This window comes from Notolabrus celidotus, unplaced genomic scaffold, assembly GCF_009762535.1.
Source record: "Notolabrus celidotus isolate fNotCel1 unplaced genomic scaffold, fNotCel1.pri scaffold_181_arrow_ctg1, whole genome shotgun sequence".
Taxonomy (NCBI): Eukaryota; Metazoa; Chordata; class Actinopteri; order Labriformes; family Labridae; genus Notolabrus; species Notolabrus celidotus.
The window spans coordinates 101,822-120,975 of record NW_023260041.1 but is presented as its reverse complement, the minus strand read 5'-3'; the positions used below and the strand labels follow the sequence as shown (position 1 = coordinate 120,975).

Here is a 19,154-nt window from a genome sequence, read left to right as displayed (position 1 = left end):
ACACACCTTTAAATACCAGACACTGTACCTTTAAATATGACACACTGCATCTTAATTAATAAACACATTTAAATACTACACATTGTACCTTTAAATACCACACACTGCACCTTTAAATACCAGACACAGTACCTTTAAATTTGACACACTGTACCTTTAAATAATATACACTACATTTAAATACTACACACCGCACCTTTAAATATTACACATTCTTCTGCATGTGCATGTCTATATTTGTCACCTCCTCCCTCCTCTCCTCTGGATTATGCAGACTAAGGGCTTGGTGCTTGCTTTGGTTCAAACAGCTACTAAAAGTTGCTTCATATGCCAGACAGAACCAAGCAGACTGTTAACAAGGACAGTGCTGCGTACAGAGAGCTTACATCATCAGAGTTCATAAGGAAGGAAATAAGGAAATAAGACAGTGTGATTACTTAACATTCATTCTGTCACCTCACTTCACATCAATCATTAATCATGTTTCCCTTTGATGAAGTCTTAAGGTCTGTCTTTCATATGCAAATAAAAGCAGTGACAGGAATCGACAGGAGCTTCCACACCTGATGACGGCTCTAATTTGGTGGGGTAAATGAAGTGTTTATATTTTCCAGCATGGGAGGAGGACTGTTTTGCGTAGTGATGGATAATGCTTTTTGTGCAGGTCGAGCAGGTTTCGGCTCGCTCTCACATTCTTGAAATTCAATTGGATCCCGTAAGTTGCACTGAAGGAGGCGCGACCCATTGGGCGTCTCTTCTTGTAAGAGGAGGCCGCCTTGATACGAAACCAATACAAAACCTGGAAGTGGAAAGAACCGAGTGTGGACATGAAGGTTTAAAGGAGAAAGAGGAATTGCTCCTGTGGTTTCAAAAGGTTATTTTACAAGTAGGTGATTTACAGTCATGTTTCTCATGCACGGGAAAAAAGCTGGGTCAGGCTCGGACTGTATTGTACCTAAAGTCTCTAAAAGTAGTATGGGAGGTCGAGCCTTCAGTTATCAGGCCCCTCTCCTTTGGAATCATGTACCAGTCAGGGTCTGGGAGGCAGACACCCTCTCTACTTTTAAGAGTAGGCTTCAAGCTTTCCTTTTTGATAAAGCTTATAGTTAGAGCTGGATCAGGCTTGGACCAGGTCTTAGTTATGCTACTATAGGCTTAGACTGACACACTGGGATCCTGTCTTTCCCTCTCTCTCCTCTCTCTGCCTGTCTCTTACTTTAACTCTTCCTGTCCCATTAAAGTTACTAACCATAGACCTTTCTGGAGTCCCTGAGCTCCCTTGTCTCGTAGGTTCCTCTGGATCTCTGCTGGAGATTCCTTTTTTGGGGTCTGTTATTCATCCTTTCTTTCTTTCTTTCTTTCTTTCTTTCTTTCTTTCTTTCTTTCTTTCTTTCTTTCTTTCTTTCTTCCATTCATTCATTCATTCATTCATTCCTTTCTTTCTTTCTTTCTTTCTTTCTTTCTTTCTTTCTTTCTTTCTTTCTTTCTTTCTTTCTTTCATTCATTCATTCCTTTCTTTCTTTTATTCTTTCTTTCTTCCATTCATTCATCCCTTTCTTTCTTTGTTTCTTTGTTTCTTTGTTTCTTTCATTCATTCATTCATTCATTCATTCATTCATTCATTCATTCTTTCTTTCTTTCTTTCTTTCTTTCTTTCTTCTTCCTTCCTTACTTTCTGTCCTTTCTTTCCTTCCTTCATTCTTTCTATTCTCATCCCGTCCTTTCCTTCTGTCATTCCTTCACCATTTATTCTCCTCTTTTTCTTTCTCCTGGTCTCCCTCTCTTTTTTCTTTTTTTTTTAAGAGCAGGCTTCAAACTTTCCTTTTTGATAAAGCTTATAGTTAGAGCTGGATCAGGCTTGGACCAGCTTTTGTTATGCTGCTATAGGCCTAGACTGCCGGGGGAACTGGCGCACTGACACACTGGGATCCTAGCTCACCCCCTTTCCCCCAACCCCCCACTCCCACTGGACCAGGTCTTGTGCTGCTATAGGCTTAGACTGACACAGTGGGATCCTGTCTTTCCCTCTCTCTCCTCTCTCTGCCTGTCTCTCACTTTAACTCTGCCTGTCCCATTAAAGTTACTAACCATAGACCTTTCTGGAGTCCCTGAGCTCCCTTGTCTCGTAGGTTCCTCTGGATCTCTGCTGCTGTGGACGTGGTCCAGACTCCAGCTGCTACAACTACTACTATCCGTCTCCCCACTATCATCTCTCTCTCTCTCTTCATCTCCCTCTATCCCTCTCTCCAACACGGTCTCAGCAGATGTGTGTCTAACATGAGTCTGGTCCTGCTGGAGGTTTCTGCCTGTTAAAGGAAGTTTGTCCTTGCCACTGTAACTTGCTAAATGCTGCAAAGTGCTCTGCTCATGGTGGATTAAGATGAGATCAGACTGAGTCCTGTCTGGAAGAGGGGACTGGATCTTGTATTTTTCTTTAATTTAAGGAGTATTTAGAGACGGTCTGTGCCTCAACTCCCAGGCGAGTTAGCTTGTTCTGAGTTTCTTAACTGGTAGTATTCCCATGGAGTCATATCCATGCTAGACTGTATAATTGCTGGTGTTTCCAGGCGGGGAAGATTGCAGCTTGACTAACGAGAACTCTGCTTATTTTTGGGTTTCCTGGTTCATGTCTTAGAGGTAAGTCCAAAATTTCATACTATGCTTCTGTAACTGGCAGAACATGCTAATTTAAGCGTCGACACGAGCAGATCTAGAGACAAAGTTAAAGAGGAAGTTAAATTGAGTATTTCCTGGTTTAAAAAACCAAATCCAGAGGTAAAGACTTGAGTAAGACTTGTATTCCCATGTTGCTTAAGTTTAAGCTGATAATCTGTGGATCTGTGTGTCCTGACTGTAATACTGGGTGTTACTGGAAAACATCAGAGTGCTGTTGTCATCCTTCCTACTCCAAGCAAAGGTGTGACATCTAAAGAGTCTGTGTTCAGGCCTTCTGGGAAATGAGATATCAATCGATTTTTGATTCACAATATTTTTGATTCACTCACAATTTAAACTATTATTTTATGTAAATTCTCAGATATGGACAGTTGCAGTATATTTTTTTTCTCTTATATTTCTCTGTAAACAAAGCAATCCTTTTTCATTTTTAAGGTGTGTTCAAACTCAAATAAAACCACTGCACACTTTTTTTCTTTTGGAAAGTGAACAATTCCCAAATGAAAGTATTAAATATTAAAACAAAAAATCTCTTTAAATGGGACATATCACGCTTTTTTCATCAACATATATTGGTCTAAGAGGTCCCCAAAACATGTCTTTAAAGTTTATGCTCAAAAAAACACTTTGAAATCAGATTCTGGTCTGCCTGAAAACCCCTCTTCTTCATTCCTCATCAGAACACTCTGTTTTCTCTCTGACCACGCCCCCTCCGGAAGTGGATGTGCCTCGGCTCTCCAGCACGTTGATCTAATATTTACATGTTGGCTGAATATACACGGCTGCTCAGAGATCACGTTACTTCAACCCTCTGAATCTGATCCTGACGGAGAGGCGCCTGTAGCAGGACCTTTCTGAACCATTGGTCACAGATTTAGTGTTTCTTGTTGTTTTATTTATCAGTATGTAGACGTGTGTCTTGGTACACAGCTATGAACATGTAGCTATGTGGCTATGCTAACTAGCGCTAGCACTTATCCATGATAAATAAAAATCATCCACTAGATCTTCAAATCTGCAGACTTGGGGAGTAAAACCGACCTCTACCAGAAAGGCAGCAGGACCTTTTATGAAGGATTGGTCACAGATTTAGTGTTTCTTGTTGTTTTATTTGTCAGTATGTCGACGTGTGTCTTGGTACACAGCTACAGCTACAGCTATGAACATATAGCTATGTGGCTATGCTAATTAGCGCTAGCACTTATCCATGACAAATAAAAATCCTCCACTAGATCTTCAAATCTGCAGACGTGGGGAGTAAAACCGACCTTTGTGTTTATTAAGACAGCCTACAACTAGCATGCCTCCCTCCTAATCTCCTTGTTAGCACACATTTGTGCAGGTAATGAAAAACGGAGGAGGGGATTCAGTATTATTTTATACAGTCTATGGGCTGAACAAGCTCCAAGCTCTGACTTCCTGTTACAGACCGGATATTGTTGTTACGTAACAAAAACACAGAAGTCTGAAACGGCTGGTTTCAGCACACATTTACAGAAAGGTGTAGAAATCAGAACAGGGGCAGAATGGATTTTTTTCATTCTCGGGGGGGTTGTAGACAGGGACACATATTTCAGGTAAAGAACCATTAAAAAGTCAATTTTGCATGATATGTCACTTTAAATTAGGGATATAAATCTCAAGCATTTTCTATGATCGATCTTTAGAAATGTTAACGATCAATTATTGTTTAATCATTTAAAAAAAAACATGCGTTTTTTTTTTCCCCTGAATCAAATTTTCCTTCACAACACAATGTATATAACTGACTGTATTAAACAGCTAGGGATCATATTGAGGTGTTCAAAATGTTAAACACGGGGCACTGGTGGCCTAGCGGTCCAAGCGCCCCACATACAGATGCTACGGTCCCCGTCCCAGGGGTCGCCGGTTCGATTCCCCAGCCGGACGACCATTTCCCTGCGTGTCTTCCCCTGCTCACTACTCCCCACATTTCCTGTCTCTCTTCAGCTGTCCTGTCAATTAAAGGCAAAAAATATATTTAAGAAATGAGTCATTAATGAGACCTCTCAAATAACACTCATGTCATGGTCTCAACTATTTCTCCAAGTGCATTTCAGGAGAAACTGATGAGAACAATTTGAAACTTGAATGAGGCTGAAGGGAGAATCTCAATTTTGTCTCCAGAGACTTAGAAGAGGAAGCCTTGAGCAGTAAAATGTTCCTAGACTGGTACGTGATAAAATGCATGTGTAAAATGTGACTAAAACTAACAGGCATTTTCATCTAAAGATTAAATCTAAAATCGCCTCCAAAATTAACACTGATCCCTACTTTGTGGAGTTCATCAAATGATGTGTTTAAAATCCACTGAATGAAGCAGTCACAGGCACTTTTCTCAGAATGGTACTCAGCCTCTTCCCTTTGGACCCGTTGGCCTCTGTGAATGGTTGACTTCATAGTTTAAAAATACTCCAACACTTCCTCATCTCTTTCCAATCTTTGCCATGAAGGTTAACAACCATCCCAGAGGAAAACTTTACTGCTCAAGGCTTCCTCTTCTAAGTCTCTGGAGACGAAATTGAGATTCTCACTTCAGCCTCATTCAAGTTTCAAATAGTTCTCATTAATTTCTCCTAAAATTCACTTGGAGAAATAGTTGAGACCGTGACATGAGTCTTATTAGAGACTTAAATGAGAGATCTCATTAATGGCTAATTTTCATCTCCTTTTTTAAATATACTTTTTTGGCCTTTTTGCCTTTATTTTATAGGACAGCTGAAGACAGACAGGAAATGTGAGGAGTAGAGAGAAGACATGCAGGAAATGTTGGACCGGCTGGGAATCGGACCGGCGACCCCTGCGACCCCTGCGACGAGGACTGTAGCCTCTGTATGTGTGGCACTTAGACTGCTAGGCCACCAGCGCCAAAAGAATCCGCCCCTTTAATTATAGTAATCTGGCTAAATCTGGTCAGCCCTTTTGCGGCCCATGTTTTAAATAAATGGTCTGTCATACCTGGGATGAAATCTCTCAAATCCACTAAATCTTTGTGAAGTGGTTTTGTTCCAAACAGACTTGTAAAGGAAGGACCAGACTGTGAAGTCAAAGAAGAGATCATTTCACATCTAAATAGCTGATCTTGCAAGTGGTTCAAATGTTTTAATGAGAATTGTAAGTTTGTGGACAATTACATTGAAATCTTAATTTTGCAGGGCACTGTAAGTGTCAATGAAAAGATGAGCTCAGGCTCTTTCTTTGCTCAACTTGAGACACAAAAACTGAGTCTGACAAGATTTTGACCAGATCTCCTTTTGAACTGAAAGGGAGACTAAGCTGAGATTTTTTGAAGGTTAACAACCATCCCAGAGGAAAACTTTACTGCTCAAGGCTTCCTCTTCTAAGTCTCTGGGCACAAAATTGAGATTCTCACTTCAGCCTCATTCAAGTTTCAAATTGTTCTCATTCACTTCTCATTAGGGTCTCCTAAAATTCATGAGGAGAAATAGTTGAGACCATGACATGAGTCTTATTAGAGACTTAAATGAGAGATCTCATTAATGGCTAATTTTCTTCTCTTTTTTTAAAATATATTTTTGGCCTTTATTTTATAGGACAGCTGAAGACAGACAGGAAATGTGAGGAGAAGAGAGCGGGGGAAGACATGCAGGAAATGTTCGACCAGCCGGGAATCGAACCGGCGACCCCTGCGACCCCTGCAACCCCTGCGACGAGGACTGTAGCCTCTGTATGTGTGGCACTTAAACTGCTAGGCCACCAGCGCCCAAAAGAATCCGCCCCTTTAATTATAGTAATCTGGATAAATCTGGTCAGCCCTTTTGCGGCCCATGTTTTAAATAAATGGTCTGTCATACCTGGGATGAAATCTCTCAAATCCACTAAATCTTTGTGAAGTGGTTTTGTTCCAAACAGACTTGTAAAGGAAGGACCAGACTGTGAAGTCAAAGAAGAGATCATTTCACATCTAAATAGCTGATCTTGAAGTGGTTCAAATGTTTGAATGAGAACTGCAAGTTTGTGGACAATTACATTGAAATCTTGATTTTGCAGGGCACTATAAGTGTCCATGAAAAGATGAGCTCATGCTCTTTCTTTGCTCAACTTGAGACACAAAAACTGAGTCTGACAAGATTTTGACCAGATCTCCTTTTGAACTGAAAGGGAGACTAAGCTGAGATTTTTTGAAGGTTAACAACCATCCCAGAGGAAAACTTTACTGCTCAAGGCTTCCTCTTCTAAGTCTCTGGACACAAAATTGAGATTCTCACTTCAGCTTCATTCAAGTTTCAAATTGTTCTCATTCACTTCTCATTAGGGTCTCCTAAAATTCATGAGGAGAAATAGTTGAGACCGTGACAGGAGTCTTATTAGAGACTTAAATGAGAGATCTCATTAATGGCTAATTTTCTTCTCTTTTTTTAAAATATATTTTTGGCCTTTTTGCCTTTATTTTATAGGACAGCTGAAGACAGACAGGAAATGTGAGGAGTAGAGAGCGGGGGAAGACATGCAGGAAATGTTCGACCAGCCGGGAATCGAACCGGCGACTCCTGCGTCCCCTGCGACCCCTGCGACCCCTGCGACGAGGACTGTAGCCTCTGTATGTGTGGCACTTAGACTGCTAGGCCACCAGCGCCCAAAAGAATCCGCCCCTTTAATTATAGTAATCTGGCTAAATCTGCTCAGCCCTTTTGCGGCCCATGTTTTAAATAAATGGTCTGTCATACCTGGGATGAAATCTCTCAAATCCACTAAATCTTTGTGAAGTGGTTTTGTTCCAAACAGACTTGTAAAGGAAGGACCAGACTGTGAAGTCAAAGAAGAGATCATTTCACATCTAAATAGCTGATCTTGAAGTGGTTCAAATGTTTGAATGAGAATTGTAAGTTTGTGGACAATAACATTGAAATCTTAATTTTGCAGGGCACTGTAAGTGTCAATGAAAAGATGAGCTCAGGCTCTTTCTTTGCTCCATCTGAGCTCAACTTGAGACACAAAAACTGAGTCTGACAAGATTTTTTGTAACTTTTTTCTGGAGGCAAGAATGAGAAACAGGAGACGTAAGCTATAGTCTCATTTTGCTTTCAAACATATCTCATTGTTGTCTAGGAGACAGAAATGAAACACTTTTGAGATCTCCTCTCTAAATTTATTTTCCTAAAGACTAAGACTAAATCTAAAATAGCCGCCAAAATTAACACTGATCCCTACTTTGTGGAGTTCATCAAATGATGTGTTTAAAATCCACTGAATGAAGCAGTCACAGGCACTTTTCTCAGAATGGTACTCAGCCTCTTCCCTTTGGACCCGTTGGCCTCTGTGAATGGTTGACTTCTTGTTTAAAAATACTCCAACACTTCCTCATCTCTTTCCAATCTTTGCCATGAAGGTAAAAAAAAACCATGACATGATGGGATTTTAAGGAGTCACAGAAATAGCGAATGAAACTCGAGACGAAGGGAAAAAAAAAAAACCCCTCCTTCAGAGACCACAGGCGTGCAGTTTCTGCAGGTTTTCCCAAAACAAACACTGTAATCTTTCCTGGCATTTTTTATTACTCAAAAATCAAAAATCAAAACTGGACCAGAGCCTTCTTTTTTTATACTTTTTATTCAGTAGCTTTCACACACAAAGAAACAACAACAAGGAAACCAAACAAGACAAAACAAAGACGTGTCAGCATTGGATGACTTTTCTTACATATATACAGTATATATATATACAGTTAGGCCCAAAAATATTTGGACAGTGACACAAGTTTTGTTATTTTAGCTGTTTACGAAAACATATTCAGGATACAATTATATAATCAATATGGGCTTAAAGTGCAGACTCTCAGCTGTAATTTGAGAGTATTCACATCCAAATTGGAGCAAGGGTTTAGGAATTACAGCTCTTTAATACGCAGCCGCCTCTTTTTCAAGGGACCAAAAGTAATTGGACAATTGACTCAGAAGGCTGCAAAAAAAAATAACAAGGCTGCAAGGGCTCTTCCCTCATTAACCTGTCATCAATTAAGCAGTTAAAAGGTCTGGAGTTGATTCCAGGTGTGGCGTTTGCATTTGGAAGCTGTTGCTGTGAACACACAACATGCGGTCAAAGGAGCTCTCAATGGAGGTGAAACAGACCATCCTGAGGCTGAAAAAAAAGAAGAAATCCATCAGAGAGATAGCAGAAATGTTAGGAGTGGCCAAATCAACAGTTTGGTACATTCTGAGAAAAAAAAGAGTGCACTGGTGAGCTTGGGAACTCAAAAAGGCCTGGACGTCCACGGAAGACAACAGTGGTGGATGATCGCAGAATCCTTTCCATGGTGAAGAAAAACCCCTTCACAACATCCACTCAAGTGAAGAACAATCTCCAGGAAGTAGGTGTATCAGTATCTAAGTCTACCATAAAGAGAAGACTTCATGAGAGTAAATACAAAGGATTCACCACAAGGTGCAAACCATTAATCAGCCTCAAAAATAGAAAGGCCAGAATTGACTTTGCCAAAAAACACCTGAAGAAGCCAGCCCAGTTCTGGAACAGCATTCTTTGGACAGATGAGACTAAGATCAACCTGTACCAGAATGATGGGAAGAAGAAAGTTTGGAGAAGAATTGGAACAGCTCATGATCCAAAGCACACCACATCTTCTGTAAAACATGGTGGAGGCAGTGTGATTGCATGGGCATGCATGGCTTCCAATGGCACTGGGTCACTTGTGTTTATTGATGATGTGACAAAAGACAGAAGCAGCCGGATGAATTCTGAAGTGTATAGGGTTATACTTTCTGCTCAGATTCAGCCAAATGCAGCAAAGTTGATTGGACGGCGCTTCACAGTACAGATGGACAATGATCCAAAACATACTGCAAAAGCAACCCAGGAGTTTTTTAAAGCAAAGAAGTGGAATATTCTGCAATGTCCGAGTCAATCACCAGATCTCAACCCAATCGAGCATGCATTTCACTTGCTCAAGACAAAACTTAAGGCAGAAAGACCCACAAACAAGCAGCAACTGAAGACAGCTGCAGTAAAGGCCTGGCAAAGCATCACAAGGGAGGAAACCCAGCGTTTGGTGATGTCCATGGGTTCCAGACTTCAGGCAGTCATTGCCTGCAAAGGATTCTCAACAAAATATTGAAAAGTAACATTTTACTTAGGATTATGTTTATTTGTCCAATTACTTCTGAGCCCCTGAAATGAGGAGCGTTTGTATAAAAATAGCTACAATTCCTACATGTTTAATCATATATTTTTGTTCAACCCCTTGAATTAAACCTTAAAGTCTGCACTTCAATTCCGTTGTAGTTGTTTCATTTCAAATCCAATGTGGTGGCATACAGAGCCCAAATCATGAAGATTGTGTCACTGTCCAAATATTTCTGGGCCTAACTGTATATATATATATATACAGCATGGAAAAAATTAAGAGACCACTGCAAAATTAACAGTTGCTCTGATTTTACTATTTAAAGGTATGTGTCTGAGTAAAATGAACATTTTAGTTTTATTCTATAAACTACTGACAACATTTCTCCCAAATTCTAAACACAAATATTGTCATTTAGAGCATTTATTTGCAGGAAATGACAGATGGTCAAAATAACAGAAAAGATGCAGTGTTTTCAGACATCAAATAATGCAAAGACAACATGTTCATATTCATTTTTAAACAACACAATACTAATGTTTTAACTTAGGAAGAGTTCAGAAATCAATATTTGGTGGAATAACTCTGATTTTTAATCACAGCTTTCATGCGTCTTGGCATGCTCTCCCCCAGTCTTTCACATTGCTGTTGGGTGACTTTATGCCACTCCTGGCACAAAACTTCAAGCAGCTCAGCTTTGTTTGATGGTTTATGACCATCCATCTTCCTCTTGATCACATTCCAGAGGTTTTCAATGGGGTTCAGGTCTGGAGATTGGGCCGGCCATGACAGGGTCTTGATCTGGTGGTCCTTCATCCACACCTTGATTGACCTAGATGTGTGGCATGGAGCATTGTCCTGCTGGAGAAACCAATCCTCAGAGTTGGGGAACATTTTCAGAGCAGAAGGAAGCCAGTTTTCTTCCAGGATAACCTCGTACGTGGCTTGATTCAGACGTCCTTCGCAAAGACGCATCTGCCCGATTCCAGCCTTGCTGAAGCACCCCCAGATCATCACCGATCCTCCACCAAATTTCACAGTGGGTGCGAGACACTGTGGCTTGTAGGCCTCTCCAGGTTTCCGTCTAACAATTAGACGACCAGGTGTTGGGCAAAGCTGAAAATTGGACTCATCAGAGAATACGACCTTACTCCAGTCCTCTATGGTCCAATCCTTATGGTCTTTTGCAAACCCCAGCCTGGCTCTCCTCTGCTTCTCATTGATGAAGGGCTTTTTTCTTGCTTTACACGACTTGAGCCCTGCCCCTAGGAGCCTGTTTCGAACCGTTCTTGCCGTGCACTTCACCCCAGCTGCCATTTGCCATTCTTTTTGTAGGTCACTTGATGTCATCCTACGGTTGTTGAGTGACACTCGAATGAGTTGACGTTCATCCCGGTCAGTGGAGAGTCGTTTTCGCCCTCTGCCGGTCTGTAGCTTTGTTGTCCCCAATGTCTGCTGCTTGACCTTGTTCTTATGAACCGCCGTCTTAGAAATTTAAAGGATGGAAGCGACCTGACGCTCACTGTATCCCTCTGCCAGTAAAGCCAGAATTGAACCCTTCTTTTCCTCAGTCAAAACTTTTCTTTTCAAATCTTTTGGCATGGTAAATAGTTATTTTTTGATTCCAATTACTTTAGAGGTACTACTAGCATTGTTTTTGCCATCCAGCTGGTCCTATTGCAAGAGAATAGTGATGACCTCAGCAGTGGTTTTTATACTTTTCCTCGTTAAATAAGATTTGTTTCAGGTGATCACCTAATCAGTACCTCATTAAGAAGAATGAGGTGTGCTTGTGTTGGAATTCAACATACACTGGAATGGAATGTCTGTCATACATGTAGAGATGCTGATTTCAGAAAAATGTGCAGTGGTCTCTTAATTTTTTCCAGAGCTGTATATATCTATAAGACCATCCTCTGTAAGTAAACAGCTCATGTTTAACTCATCCTTGAGTATAGGATTTGATACCCTATGCAGAAACACACTTTAAATAAAATGTACAAAGAAAAGAAATCTACAACATCGACAAGAAAAATAAATAAAATAAAAGGAAATACATAAAGGAAATTTAAATCAGATTTTATATATATATATATATATATATGTGTGTGTGTGTTTGCAATATATATTACTGTGTTTACTCTTTTTATATCATAAATACAACAGAAACTACTCAAATGACCCTGATCCAAAGTGTACATACCCTGGTGATTTTGGCCTGATAACATGCACACAAGTTGACACTGCAGCCATGGCGCGTCGTTTTGAAAAGTGGGATGATGAGGAGACACAGAGGGTCCTCCCAGCTCCACTTCAGTCCCTAACCTTCAGATAAGACACTAAACACTACAAAATCTACCCGGGTAGTAATAGGAACTGTTTTCACACGAGTCAAAGAGATTTTTGTTCTCTTTTACTCAAAGGAGAATCTCATGAGAAACTGAACTTTCACTTTCACCCAAAGAAAGGACATTTTGATTTGAACTTTCACTTTCTTTGTTATTTTAAAGGGGGTTTATTTTTGTATTTTATGTTGATATTTTATTTTTGTATCTTGTGCTAATATTACCCATTGACTGTGTTGATTGTTGTTATTTTTATTATCATTATTATGACTATCATTATTATTATTTGTATTATTTTATTTTTATCATTATTATTATTTTTTAATTATTATTATTTTTAGTATCATTTTTATGACCATCATTATTATTATTTGTATTATTTTATTTTTATCATTATTATTTTTTATTATTATTATTTTTATTATCATTATTATGACTATCATTATTTTTTTTTGTATTATTTTTTTTTTATCGTTATTATTTTTATTATCATTATTATTATTTTATTTTTAACATTATTTTTTTTTTTTTATTATTATTATTTTTAACATTATTATTATGACTATCATTATTATTATTTCATTATTTTTTTTTTATCATTATTATTTTAATATCATTATTATGACTATCATTATTATGACTATCATTATTATTATTATCATTGTTGTTGTTATTAGTATTATTGTTATATTATTATTACTATAATTATCATTATTGTTATTATTTTATTAATATTATTATACATATGTGTACACATATATACATAGTTGGCCTGGTATCAATGCAGAACTGGGTGTATTGTTTTTAATAATCCCTGCTGGATTAGGTCTGAGTAATGGAAGGTGACCTGGTGAGAGAGTGACACCAGTGCATACGCTCTGTACATGAAAGAAACACAAACACTCAAGGCTAAATATAGACAGGAAATCACAGTATGCAATGTTGATTCTTAGAATTTATTTGTTGATACTTTAATATCATTTGATGTTTTGGGAAAACCGAAGTGCTCGGAGTAAACCAAAACGTTGGAGGTGGATGTTGCTGATTAATGGGTCTTAGAATGGCCTGGTATGCTGAGGCGGATGTTGGTGCTGATCTTTTTAAGTATTGGTGGTAGGACGACAACTTTTTGGGTGCGTTTGGACGTCAGTGGGTTGGGCAGAACGAATATGTAACCCGAGTAACTAGAGGGCTTAGCATGGCCTGTAGTAGGCGGAGTAACCCTATCCTGGATTGGTGGTAAACAAACATGCTTTGGTTTTGGTCCAGGTCGCTGATTGCGGGTGTTAGGTGGTAGTTTAGACCTCTTAATGGCCAAAGGATTTGGTTTCTGTGTGAAGTGTGAGCTCGTGGAAGGACTGTCACAGCCTGTGGTGAGCTTGGTAACCCTATCATGGATTGGTGGTAAACGAAGCGGCTTTGGTTTTCGTTCAGGTTGTTGATTAAGGGTGTTAGGTGGTAGCTTAGACCTCTCAGTGAGTAAAGTTTTTTGTCTCTGGGTGAAGTGTGAGCTCATGGAAGGACTGCCTGTGGTGAGCTCCAGCTCTGCGGGGTCTTGCTTTTGTTGAAGCAGATCATGGGTCGATGTTGGACCAACACACTCTTGTGTTTGCTGAAACCTGTCATGCTTTGGTGGACATGGTGTGAAGGTCCTGTCATTTATTATTTCTTTCTGCGGGATCCTGAGCACGCGTCCATATTTGGAAGGACTGTCACAGCCTGTGGTAAGCTTGGTAACCCTATCATGGATTGGTGGGAAACGAAGCGGCTTTGGTTTTTGTTCAGGTTGTTGATTAAGGGTGTTAGGTGGTAGCTTAGACCTCTTAGTGAGTAAAGGATTTGGTCCTTGGGTGAAGTGTGAGCTCCTGGAAGGACTGCCTGTTGTGAGCTCCAGCTCTGCGGGGTCTTGCTTTTGTTGAAGCAGATCATGGGTCGATGTTGGACCAACACACTCTTGTGTTTGCTGAAACCTGTCTTGCTTTGGTGGACATGGTGTGAAGGTCCTGTCATTTGGTGGACATGGTGTGAAGGTCCTGTCATTTGGTGGACATGGTGTGAAGGTCCTGTCATTTGGTGGACATGGTGTGAAGGTCTTGTCATTTACTATTTCTCTCTGCTGAATCCTGATCACACGTCCATATTTGGCCCTTCGGCTATATATCTGAGTTTCTGGCAAGGGGTCAGGTGGGCAGAGTCTGTATCCACAGAAGAACAAGGGTTCATCATGGGGCTTTGGCGGTTTAGGCTTTGGCGGTTTAGCCTTCAACTTGCGGAGTGCGTTTTCATCCTTGTCTTTTTTAGCTAGATCATACTCTGGAACTACCCTCATTGCCCCTCCATCTGCTTTGTCCATTTCCTCTTTGGACATCGGAGTCTTCAGCAGTTCAGCCGTGCACTGGCTCTTCTTGCCAGGTTTTCCATACCTTTCTTCCAATTCTCGAAGTAGTTTTTCAACTTTCCTGCATTCATCAGAGTTTTCATAGTCCCATATCATGTCTGGATTTTCTTCTAGCTCCTGGTCATCATGCGTCCACGTGCCTGCTCTTTCTGCTTGCTTCTGGTTGTTATCCTCTTCTGTGCCTGGTCTTTCCTTGAACTCCAGGTCATCACTCATTTGAGGACTGGAAGTCGTTAAATCCCATGAGTCCTTCCCAAAGAGGCCTATGTGGCGGCCTGTTTTGGTCCATAGCTCCACTTTGCAGTCATACCCTGCAGTGAATATGTTCCCACATGTAGATTCAAACCCGATATCCACCACCCTTTTATGGTGAGCTTGCCAGGATGCCAACAGAGGGGGGGGACACACTGACACTCTCCATCCTTTGATTTCCTCAAATGGGTCTTTGAATGACTGTTTTCCATCCCAAAAATTCTGGATGTCCCACACATAGGCCCTCCCTTTACTGTCCCCTGCAAGTAAACTATGTTCCTCAACATCAACTGTCATGGCGGTAATGACGGCACCATCATCTTTCACTGCCCTGAACTTTCCTATCAGACCTCCCTTGATTTTAGGAGAATAGGCAAAGATGTAGCCGTCTGCAGAGGTCAGCAGTGTGGCTGTGTCTGCTTTGCTATCCCTGGTCTTCAAATGTAAGGATTTCACACAATCCATCTCCCCTTGCAGTGCACTGAGGTTTGTTGTTCCAGTGCATTTGACTTTCTTCTTTCTCTTCAGAGCACGCAGATTTCCTGTCCGTCCCATCTGTTTTTTACTTTTTGTGTTCACCATATTTGTCTGGGGACTCTTGCTCGGATTGATCCAGTAGATTGCCTTTTCAGCCTCAACATCCCAGACAACAGTGTTTCCGTTGCTGGAGGTGGCAGTCAGTGTGTTCTCATAGAAATCCATGGAGGAGATATCTGTTAAAAACGCGTGCTCCAAAAAGCCGTGGTCATTATTTTCCAGATCCAGGATAAAAATGGTACTGGAGTTCCTTCCTGACACGTAGATTTTCTCTTCTCTGCAAAGAATAGCTGTGACCTCCTTCTGCACAGTGACAGGTAGAACATCAAGCAGTTGTCCGGTGTTGAAGTTCCACAGTTTTACTTTCCCATCCTTTGCGATTGTAATCAGTCTGCGTTGTGGACCATCGAATGTAACAGCGTAGAGACCCTCTTGCTGGTCTGGAGTGATTTTGAACTGTATGATTTCCTTTCCAGTTGTGATGTCCCTCACTTTTACCACGCCGTTTTGGCAGACAGAGACCAGCTGTTTGAAAATGCTGTGGTAGAGGGCAGCGCACAGGGGCTTGTCATGGGATGTTAGCAATCTCTGGAATAAATTGGTTCCTCGTCCCAGATTTTTTACAACATGGTGTGATGTTGACACGATTAGCTCGTTGTTAAGAGTGTTATAATAAGCCCCCGTCATCTGGGACCTCGGCAGGTTGTCAACATACATACTTTGATTACACTCCAAGGTCACTGTGTTCCACACACGTACGTTTTTGTCCTCGGATATACTGATAAGTACTTTGTCCAGTTTGTTATCCATGATATATTTGATTGGCTTTCTATGTCCTTTCAGTACCTGTTCACACATATCTGGGAAATCCGGAATCCACACGTACAATGAGCCATTCATACCACCAGTCACTAGACGTTCATTACCAGGCAGGTATTCAACACAGGTGAAAAACGCCCCACATCGGTCACTCCTGAAGGTTGTCTTATGGGCTCTGAGTTTGGTTTGCTTGGACAGGGAAACAAGGATCATTTCTTTGGATGAGCTACAACAAACCGCATGTGAGTTAAGAGATGGAATGTAGCTGATCTGGGTGATCTGGTTCCAGCTGTCTTTAAAGGTGGAGACTTTGGCATTCATAAATCTTGGAGATGTGTTTTCCATGAGGGAAGAAACATAAACAGTTGGATAATCCATCAGAGAGATTTCTTCATAGCTTTGTTTGCAGAAGAGGCCATAGGCACGTACATTGTTGGAGGTAAAAATATATAGAAACCCCCTAGTGTCACTCATAGCGAACACTGCCTTGGTGCCGTCGGACCAGTAGTTCATGCAACTCACTAGTTGGTCCTCCACAATCAAACTGTGGCTGATGTAAAGCATGTCCAACTTTTCGATGTATTTATAGAACTTCACCTCTCTGTCATTACCACACACAGCTAACTGTGACAGTTCTGGCAGGAACACCGCGTCGTTCACACAGACTTTCTTCTTGTGAGAGAAAGGCAATTTTGCTTTATCTTTGTACAGTGACAAAGTCCGAGGACTGTCAAACCTGTCGGACCAGAAACTGACGACACCCCCGGAGGTGATGGAGTGATATTGGCCTTCCACAAACGGTCTTTCTTGTTCTGTTGGATCCTCGAAGTAATGGTCGGGGTCACTGACGCCTTCTAAAGGACAGAAGATCATTTTCACTATAGGATTGCGATCTTTCGTTTTCACGATCTCTAAAGGTTTAGGGAAGACTTTTTTGGAATCCATATTTTTTGCGGTCTTGTTTTTTTGCTCTAGGAAGGTCAGTAACTCTTCCAAGTCCACAACAGAGTCACAGTTTGTGTCAATCTTCATGTGGAGGGCCTCCATATCGCTGTCGTCTGCATTGATATCGATCTTTTTCATCGCCTCCCGGAATTCGTCCACATCTAGGCCTGTGCTTCCATCAGCATCAGCCTCTTGGAATATCTTCACAATCCGAGGAATATCCTCAGCAGTAAACTCCATGTCTGTGTTCTTCACAGGAGCCTCCTCTGAGAAGTCCTTTTCCATAACTTCCTGGCTTGTCATTTTTCGTTCCTACAACAGCAGCAGTTAAAGAGATAAATCTTTTAAAAGTGTTGGTGTTTGCTAAAAGCTGCAGCAGTTAAAGAGATAACAAAGCTCTTAAGAGTGTTGGTGTTTGCTAAAAGTTGCAGCAGGTAAAGAGATAACAAAGCTCTTAAAAGTGTTGGTGTTTGCTAAAAGTTGCAGCAGTTAAAGAGATAACAAAGCTCTTAAGAGTGTTGGTGTTTGCTAAAAGCTGCAGCAGTAAAGAGCTCTCCTTTATAGACCTGTGGTATACCTTCTTTCAGCTGGACTATGACCATGCTTTATGATGTCATAAAGTAAGGGATTTTTTTTTGTCAGAACTCAGTTGCCATGGTTACATGATGTTTTTTTTAATTCAGAACTAGAAAGCAGTGTCTTTCTTTTTTTTCACAAGGTGCTTTTCACATTCTGTATTTAATGTATTTATATACTCCAATTTGTATAGATTACCATCTATTGTAACAGGAGAAGTGTTCTTGTATTATTATTATTATTTTTTTTTTTTTATTATTCTTCTTATTATTTTTTTTTTTATGTCTTGTTTTTTTTTTTTTTGTTTGTTTTTTATTTATTTGTGATGTGTAAATGCAGCAGTTGTATGTCTTGAATGTAAAAAGCTGTAATTCATGCTGCTGAAAACTAAATATAAAAAAGAAAGCAGTGTTGCCAACTTGGCGACTTTTCAGACTAGCGACACATGTAGCGACTTCCTCTGGTGTTAATTGAGACTTTTGGAGACTCTGAATTGAAAGCAGGTATCTAGGGATGGGTACCTTTCACATTTGAACTGATACGGAACCGATACCATGTACCTGGGATCTGGACCAATACTCAACGGTACCAATTTTCGTTACTTTTTGTGTGTGTTTATGTGGTAATATATATATGTGTATATATATATATATGTATATGTATATATACCTCACCTATGGTCATGAGCTGTGGGTCATGACCGAAAGGATAAGATCGCGGATACAAGCGGCTGAAATGAGTTTTCTGCGAAGGGTCTCTGGGCTCGGCCTTAGAGATAGGGTCAGGAGCTCGGACATCCGGAGGGAGCTCAGAACCGCTGCTCCTCCGCGTCGAAAGGAGTCAGCTGAGGTGGTTCCGGCATCTGATAAGGATGCCTCCCGGACGCCTCCCTTTAGAGGTGTTCCGGGCACGTCCAACTGGGAGAAGGCCCCGGTGTAGACCCAGAACGCACGTGCGTGCACGTATCTGCCGTGCGTGCACGTATCTGCCGTGCGTGCACGTATCTGCCGTGTGTGCGTGCATCTGCCGTGCGTGCGTGCATCCGCTGTGCGTGCGTGTCTCCGCCGTGCGTGCGTGCATCCGCTGTGCGTGCGTGCGTGCGTGCGTGCATCTGCCGTGCGTGCGTGTGTGCGTCTGCCGTGCGTGCGTGCATCTGCCGTGCGTGCGTGCATCTGCCGTGCGTGCGTGCGTCTGCCGTGCGTGCGTGTGTGCGCCTTGCGTGCGTGCGTGCGCCTTGCGTGGGTGGATCTGCCTTGCGTGCGTGCATCTGCCGTGCTTCGAACGGTTCCATACAGATACACGTATTGTTGCACCCCTAATATATATATATATATATATATACAGCATGGAAAAAATTAAGAGACCACTGCAAAATTAACAGTTGCTCTGATTTTACTATTTATAGGTATGTGTCTGAGTAAAATGAACATTTTTGTTTTATTCTATAAACTACTGACAACATTTCTCCCAAATTCTAAACACAAAT

General features: G+C 41.0%; 1 protein-coding gene across 2 annotated transcripts; it reads right to left on the bottom strand.

Moving 5' to 3' along the window:
* Positions 1–13,078: 13,078 nt before the first annotated feature.
* Positions 13,079–17,703, bottom strand: LOC117808928 (WD repeat-containing protein on Y chromosome-like). 2 transcript variants are annotated; one of them, XM_034678601.1, is made up of 2 exons: positions 14,112–17,703; positions 13,079–13,760 (listed from the first exon to the last, which is right to left on the bottom strand). In XM_034678601.1, exons 1-2 carry the CDS (start codon positions 17,393–17,395, stop codon positions 13,187–13,189), a joined length of 3,858 nt encoding a protein of 1,285 aa, XP_034534492.1. In that variant the 5' UTR covers positions 17,396–17,703; the 3' UTR covers positions 13,079–13,186. The 2 variants fall into 2 exon arrangements, with proteins under 2 accessions (XP_034534492.1, XP_034534491.1); XM_034678600.1 differs by having other exon boundaries at positions 13,079–14,204; positions 14,235–17,691.
* Between the last annotated feature and the right edge of the window lie 1,451 nt (positions 17,704–19,154).

What these genes read in the sequence shown, in the direction of transcription:
- LOC117808928 (XM_034678600.1), bottom strand. Translation starts at nt 17,395, where the DNA reads ATGACAAGCCAGGAAGTTATGGAAAAGGACTTCTCAGAGGAGGCTCCT. An exon ending in AGAGAAATAGTAAATGACAA is followed by an intron (nt 14,205 to 14,234) that starts GACCTTCACACC and finishes ACCAAATGACAG; the next exon opens with GACCTTCACACCATGTCCAC.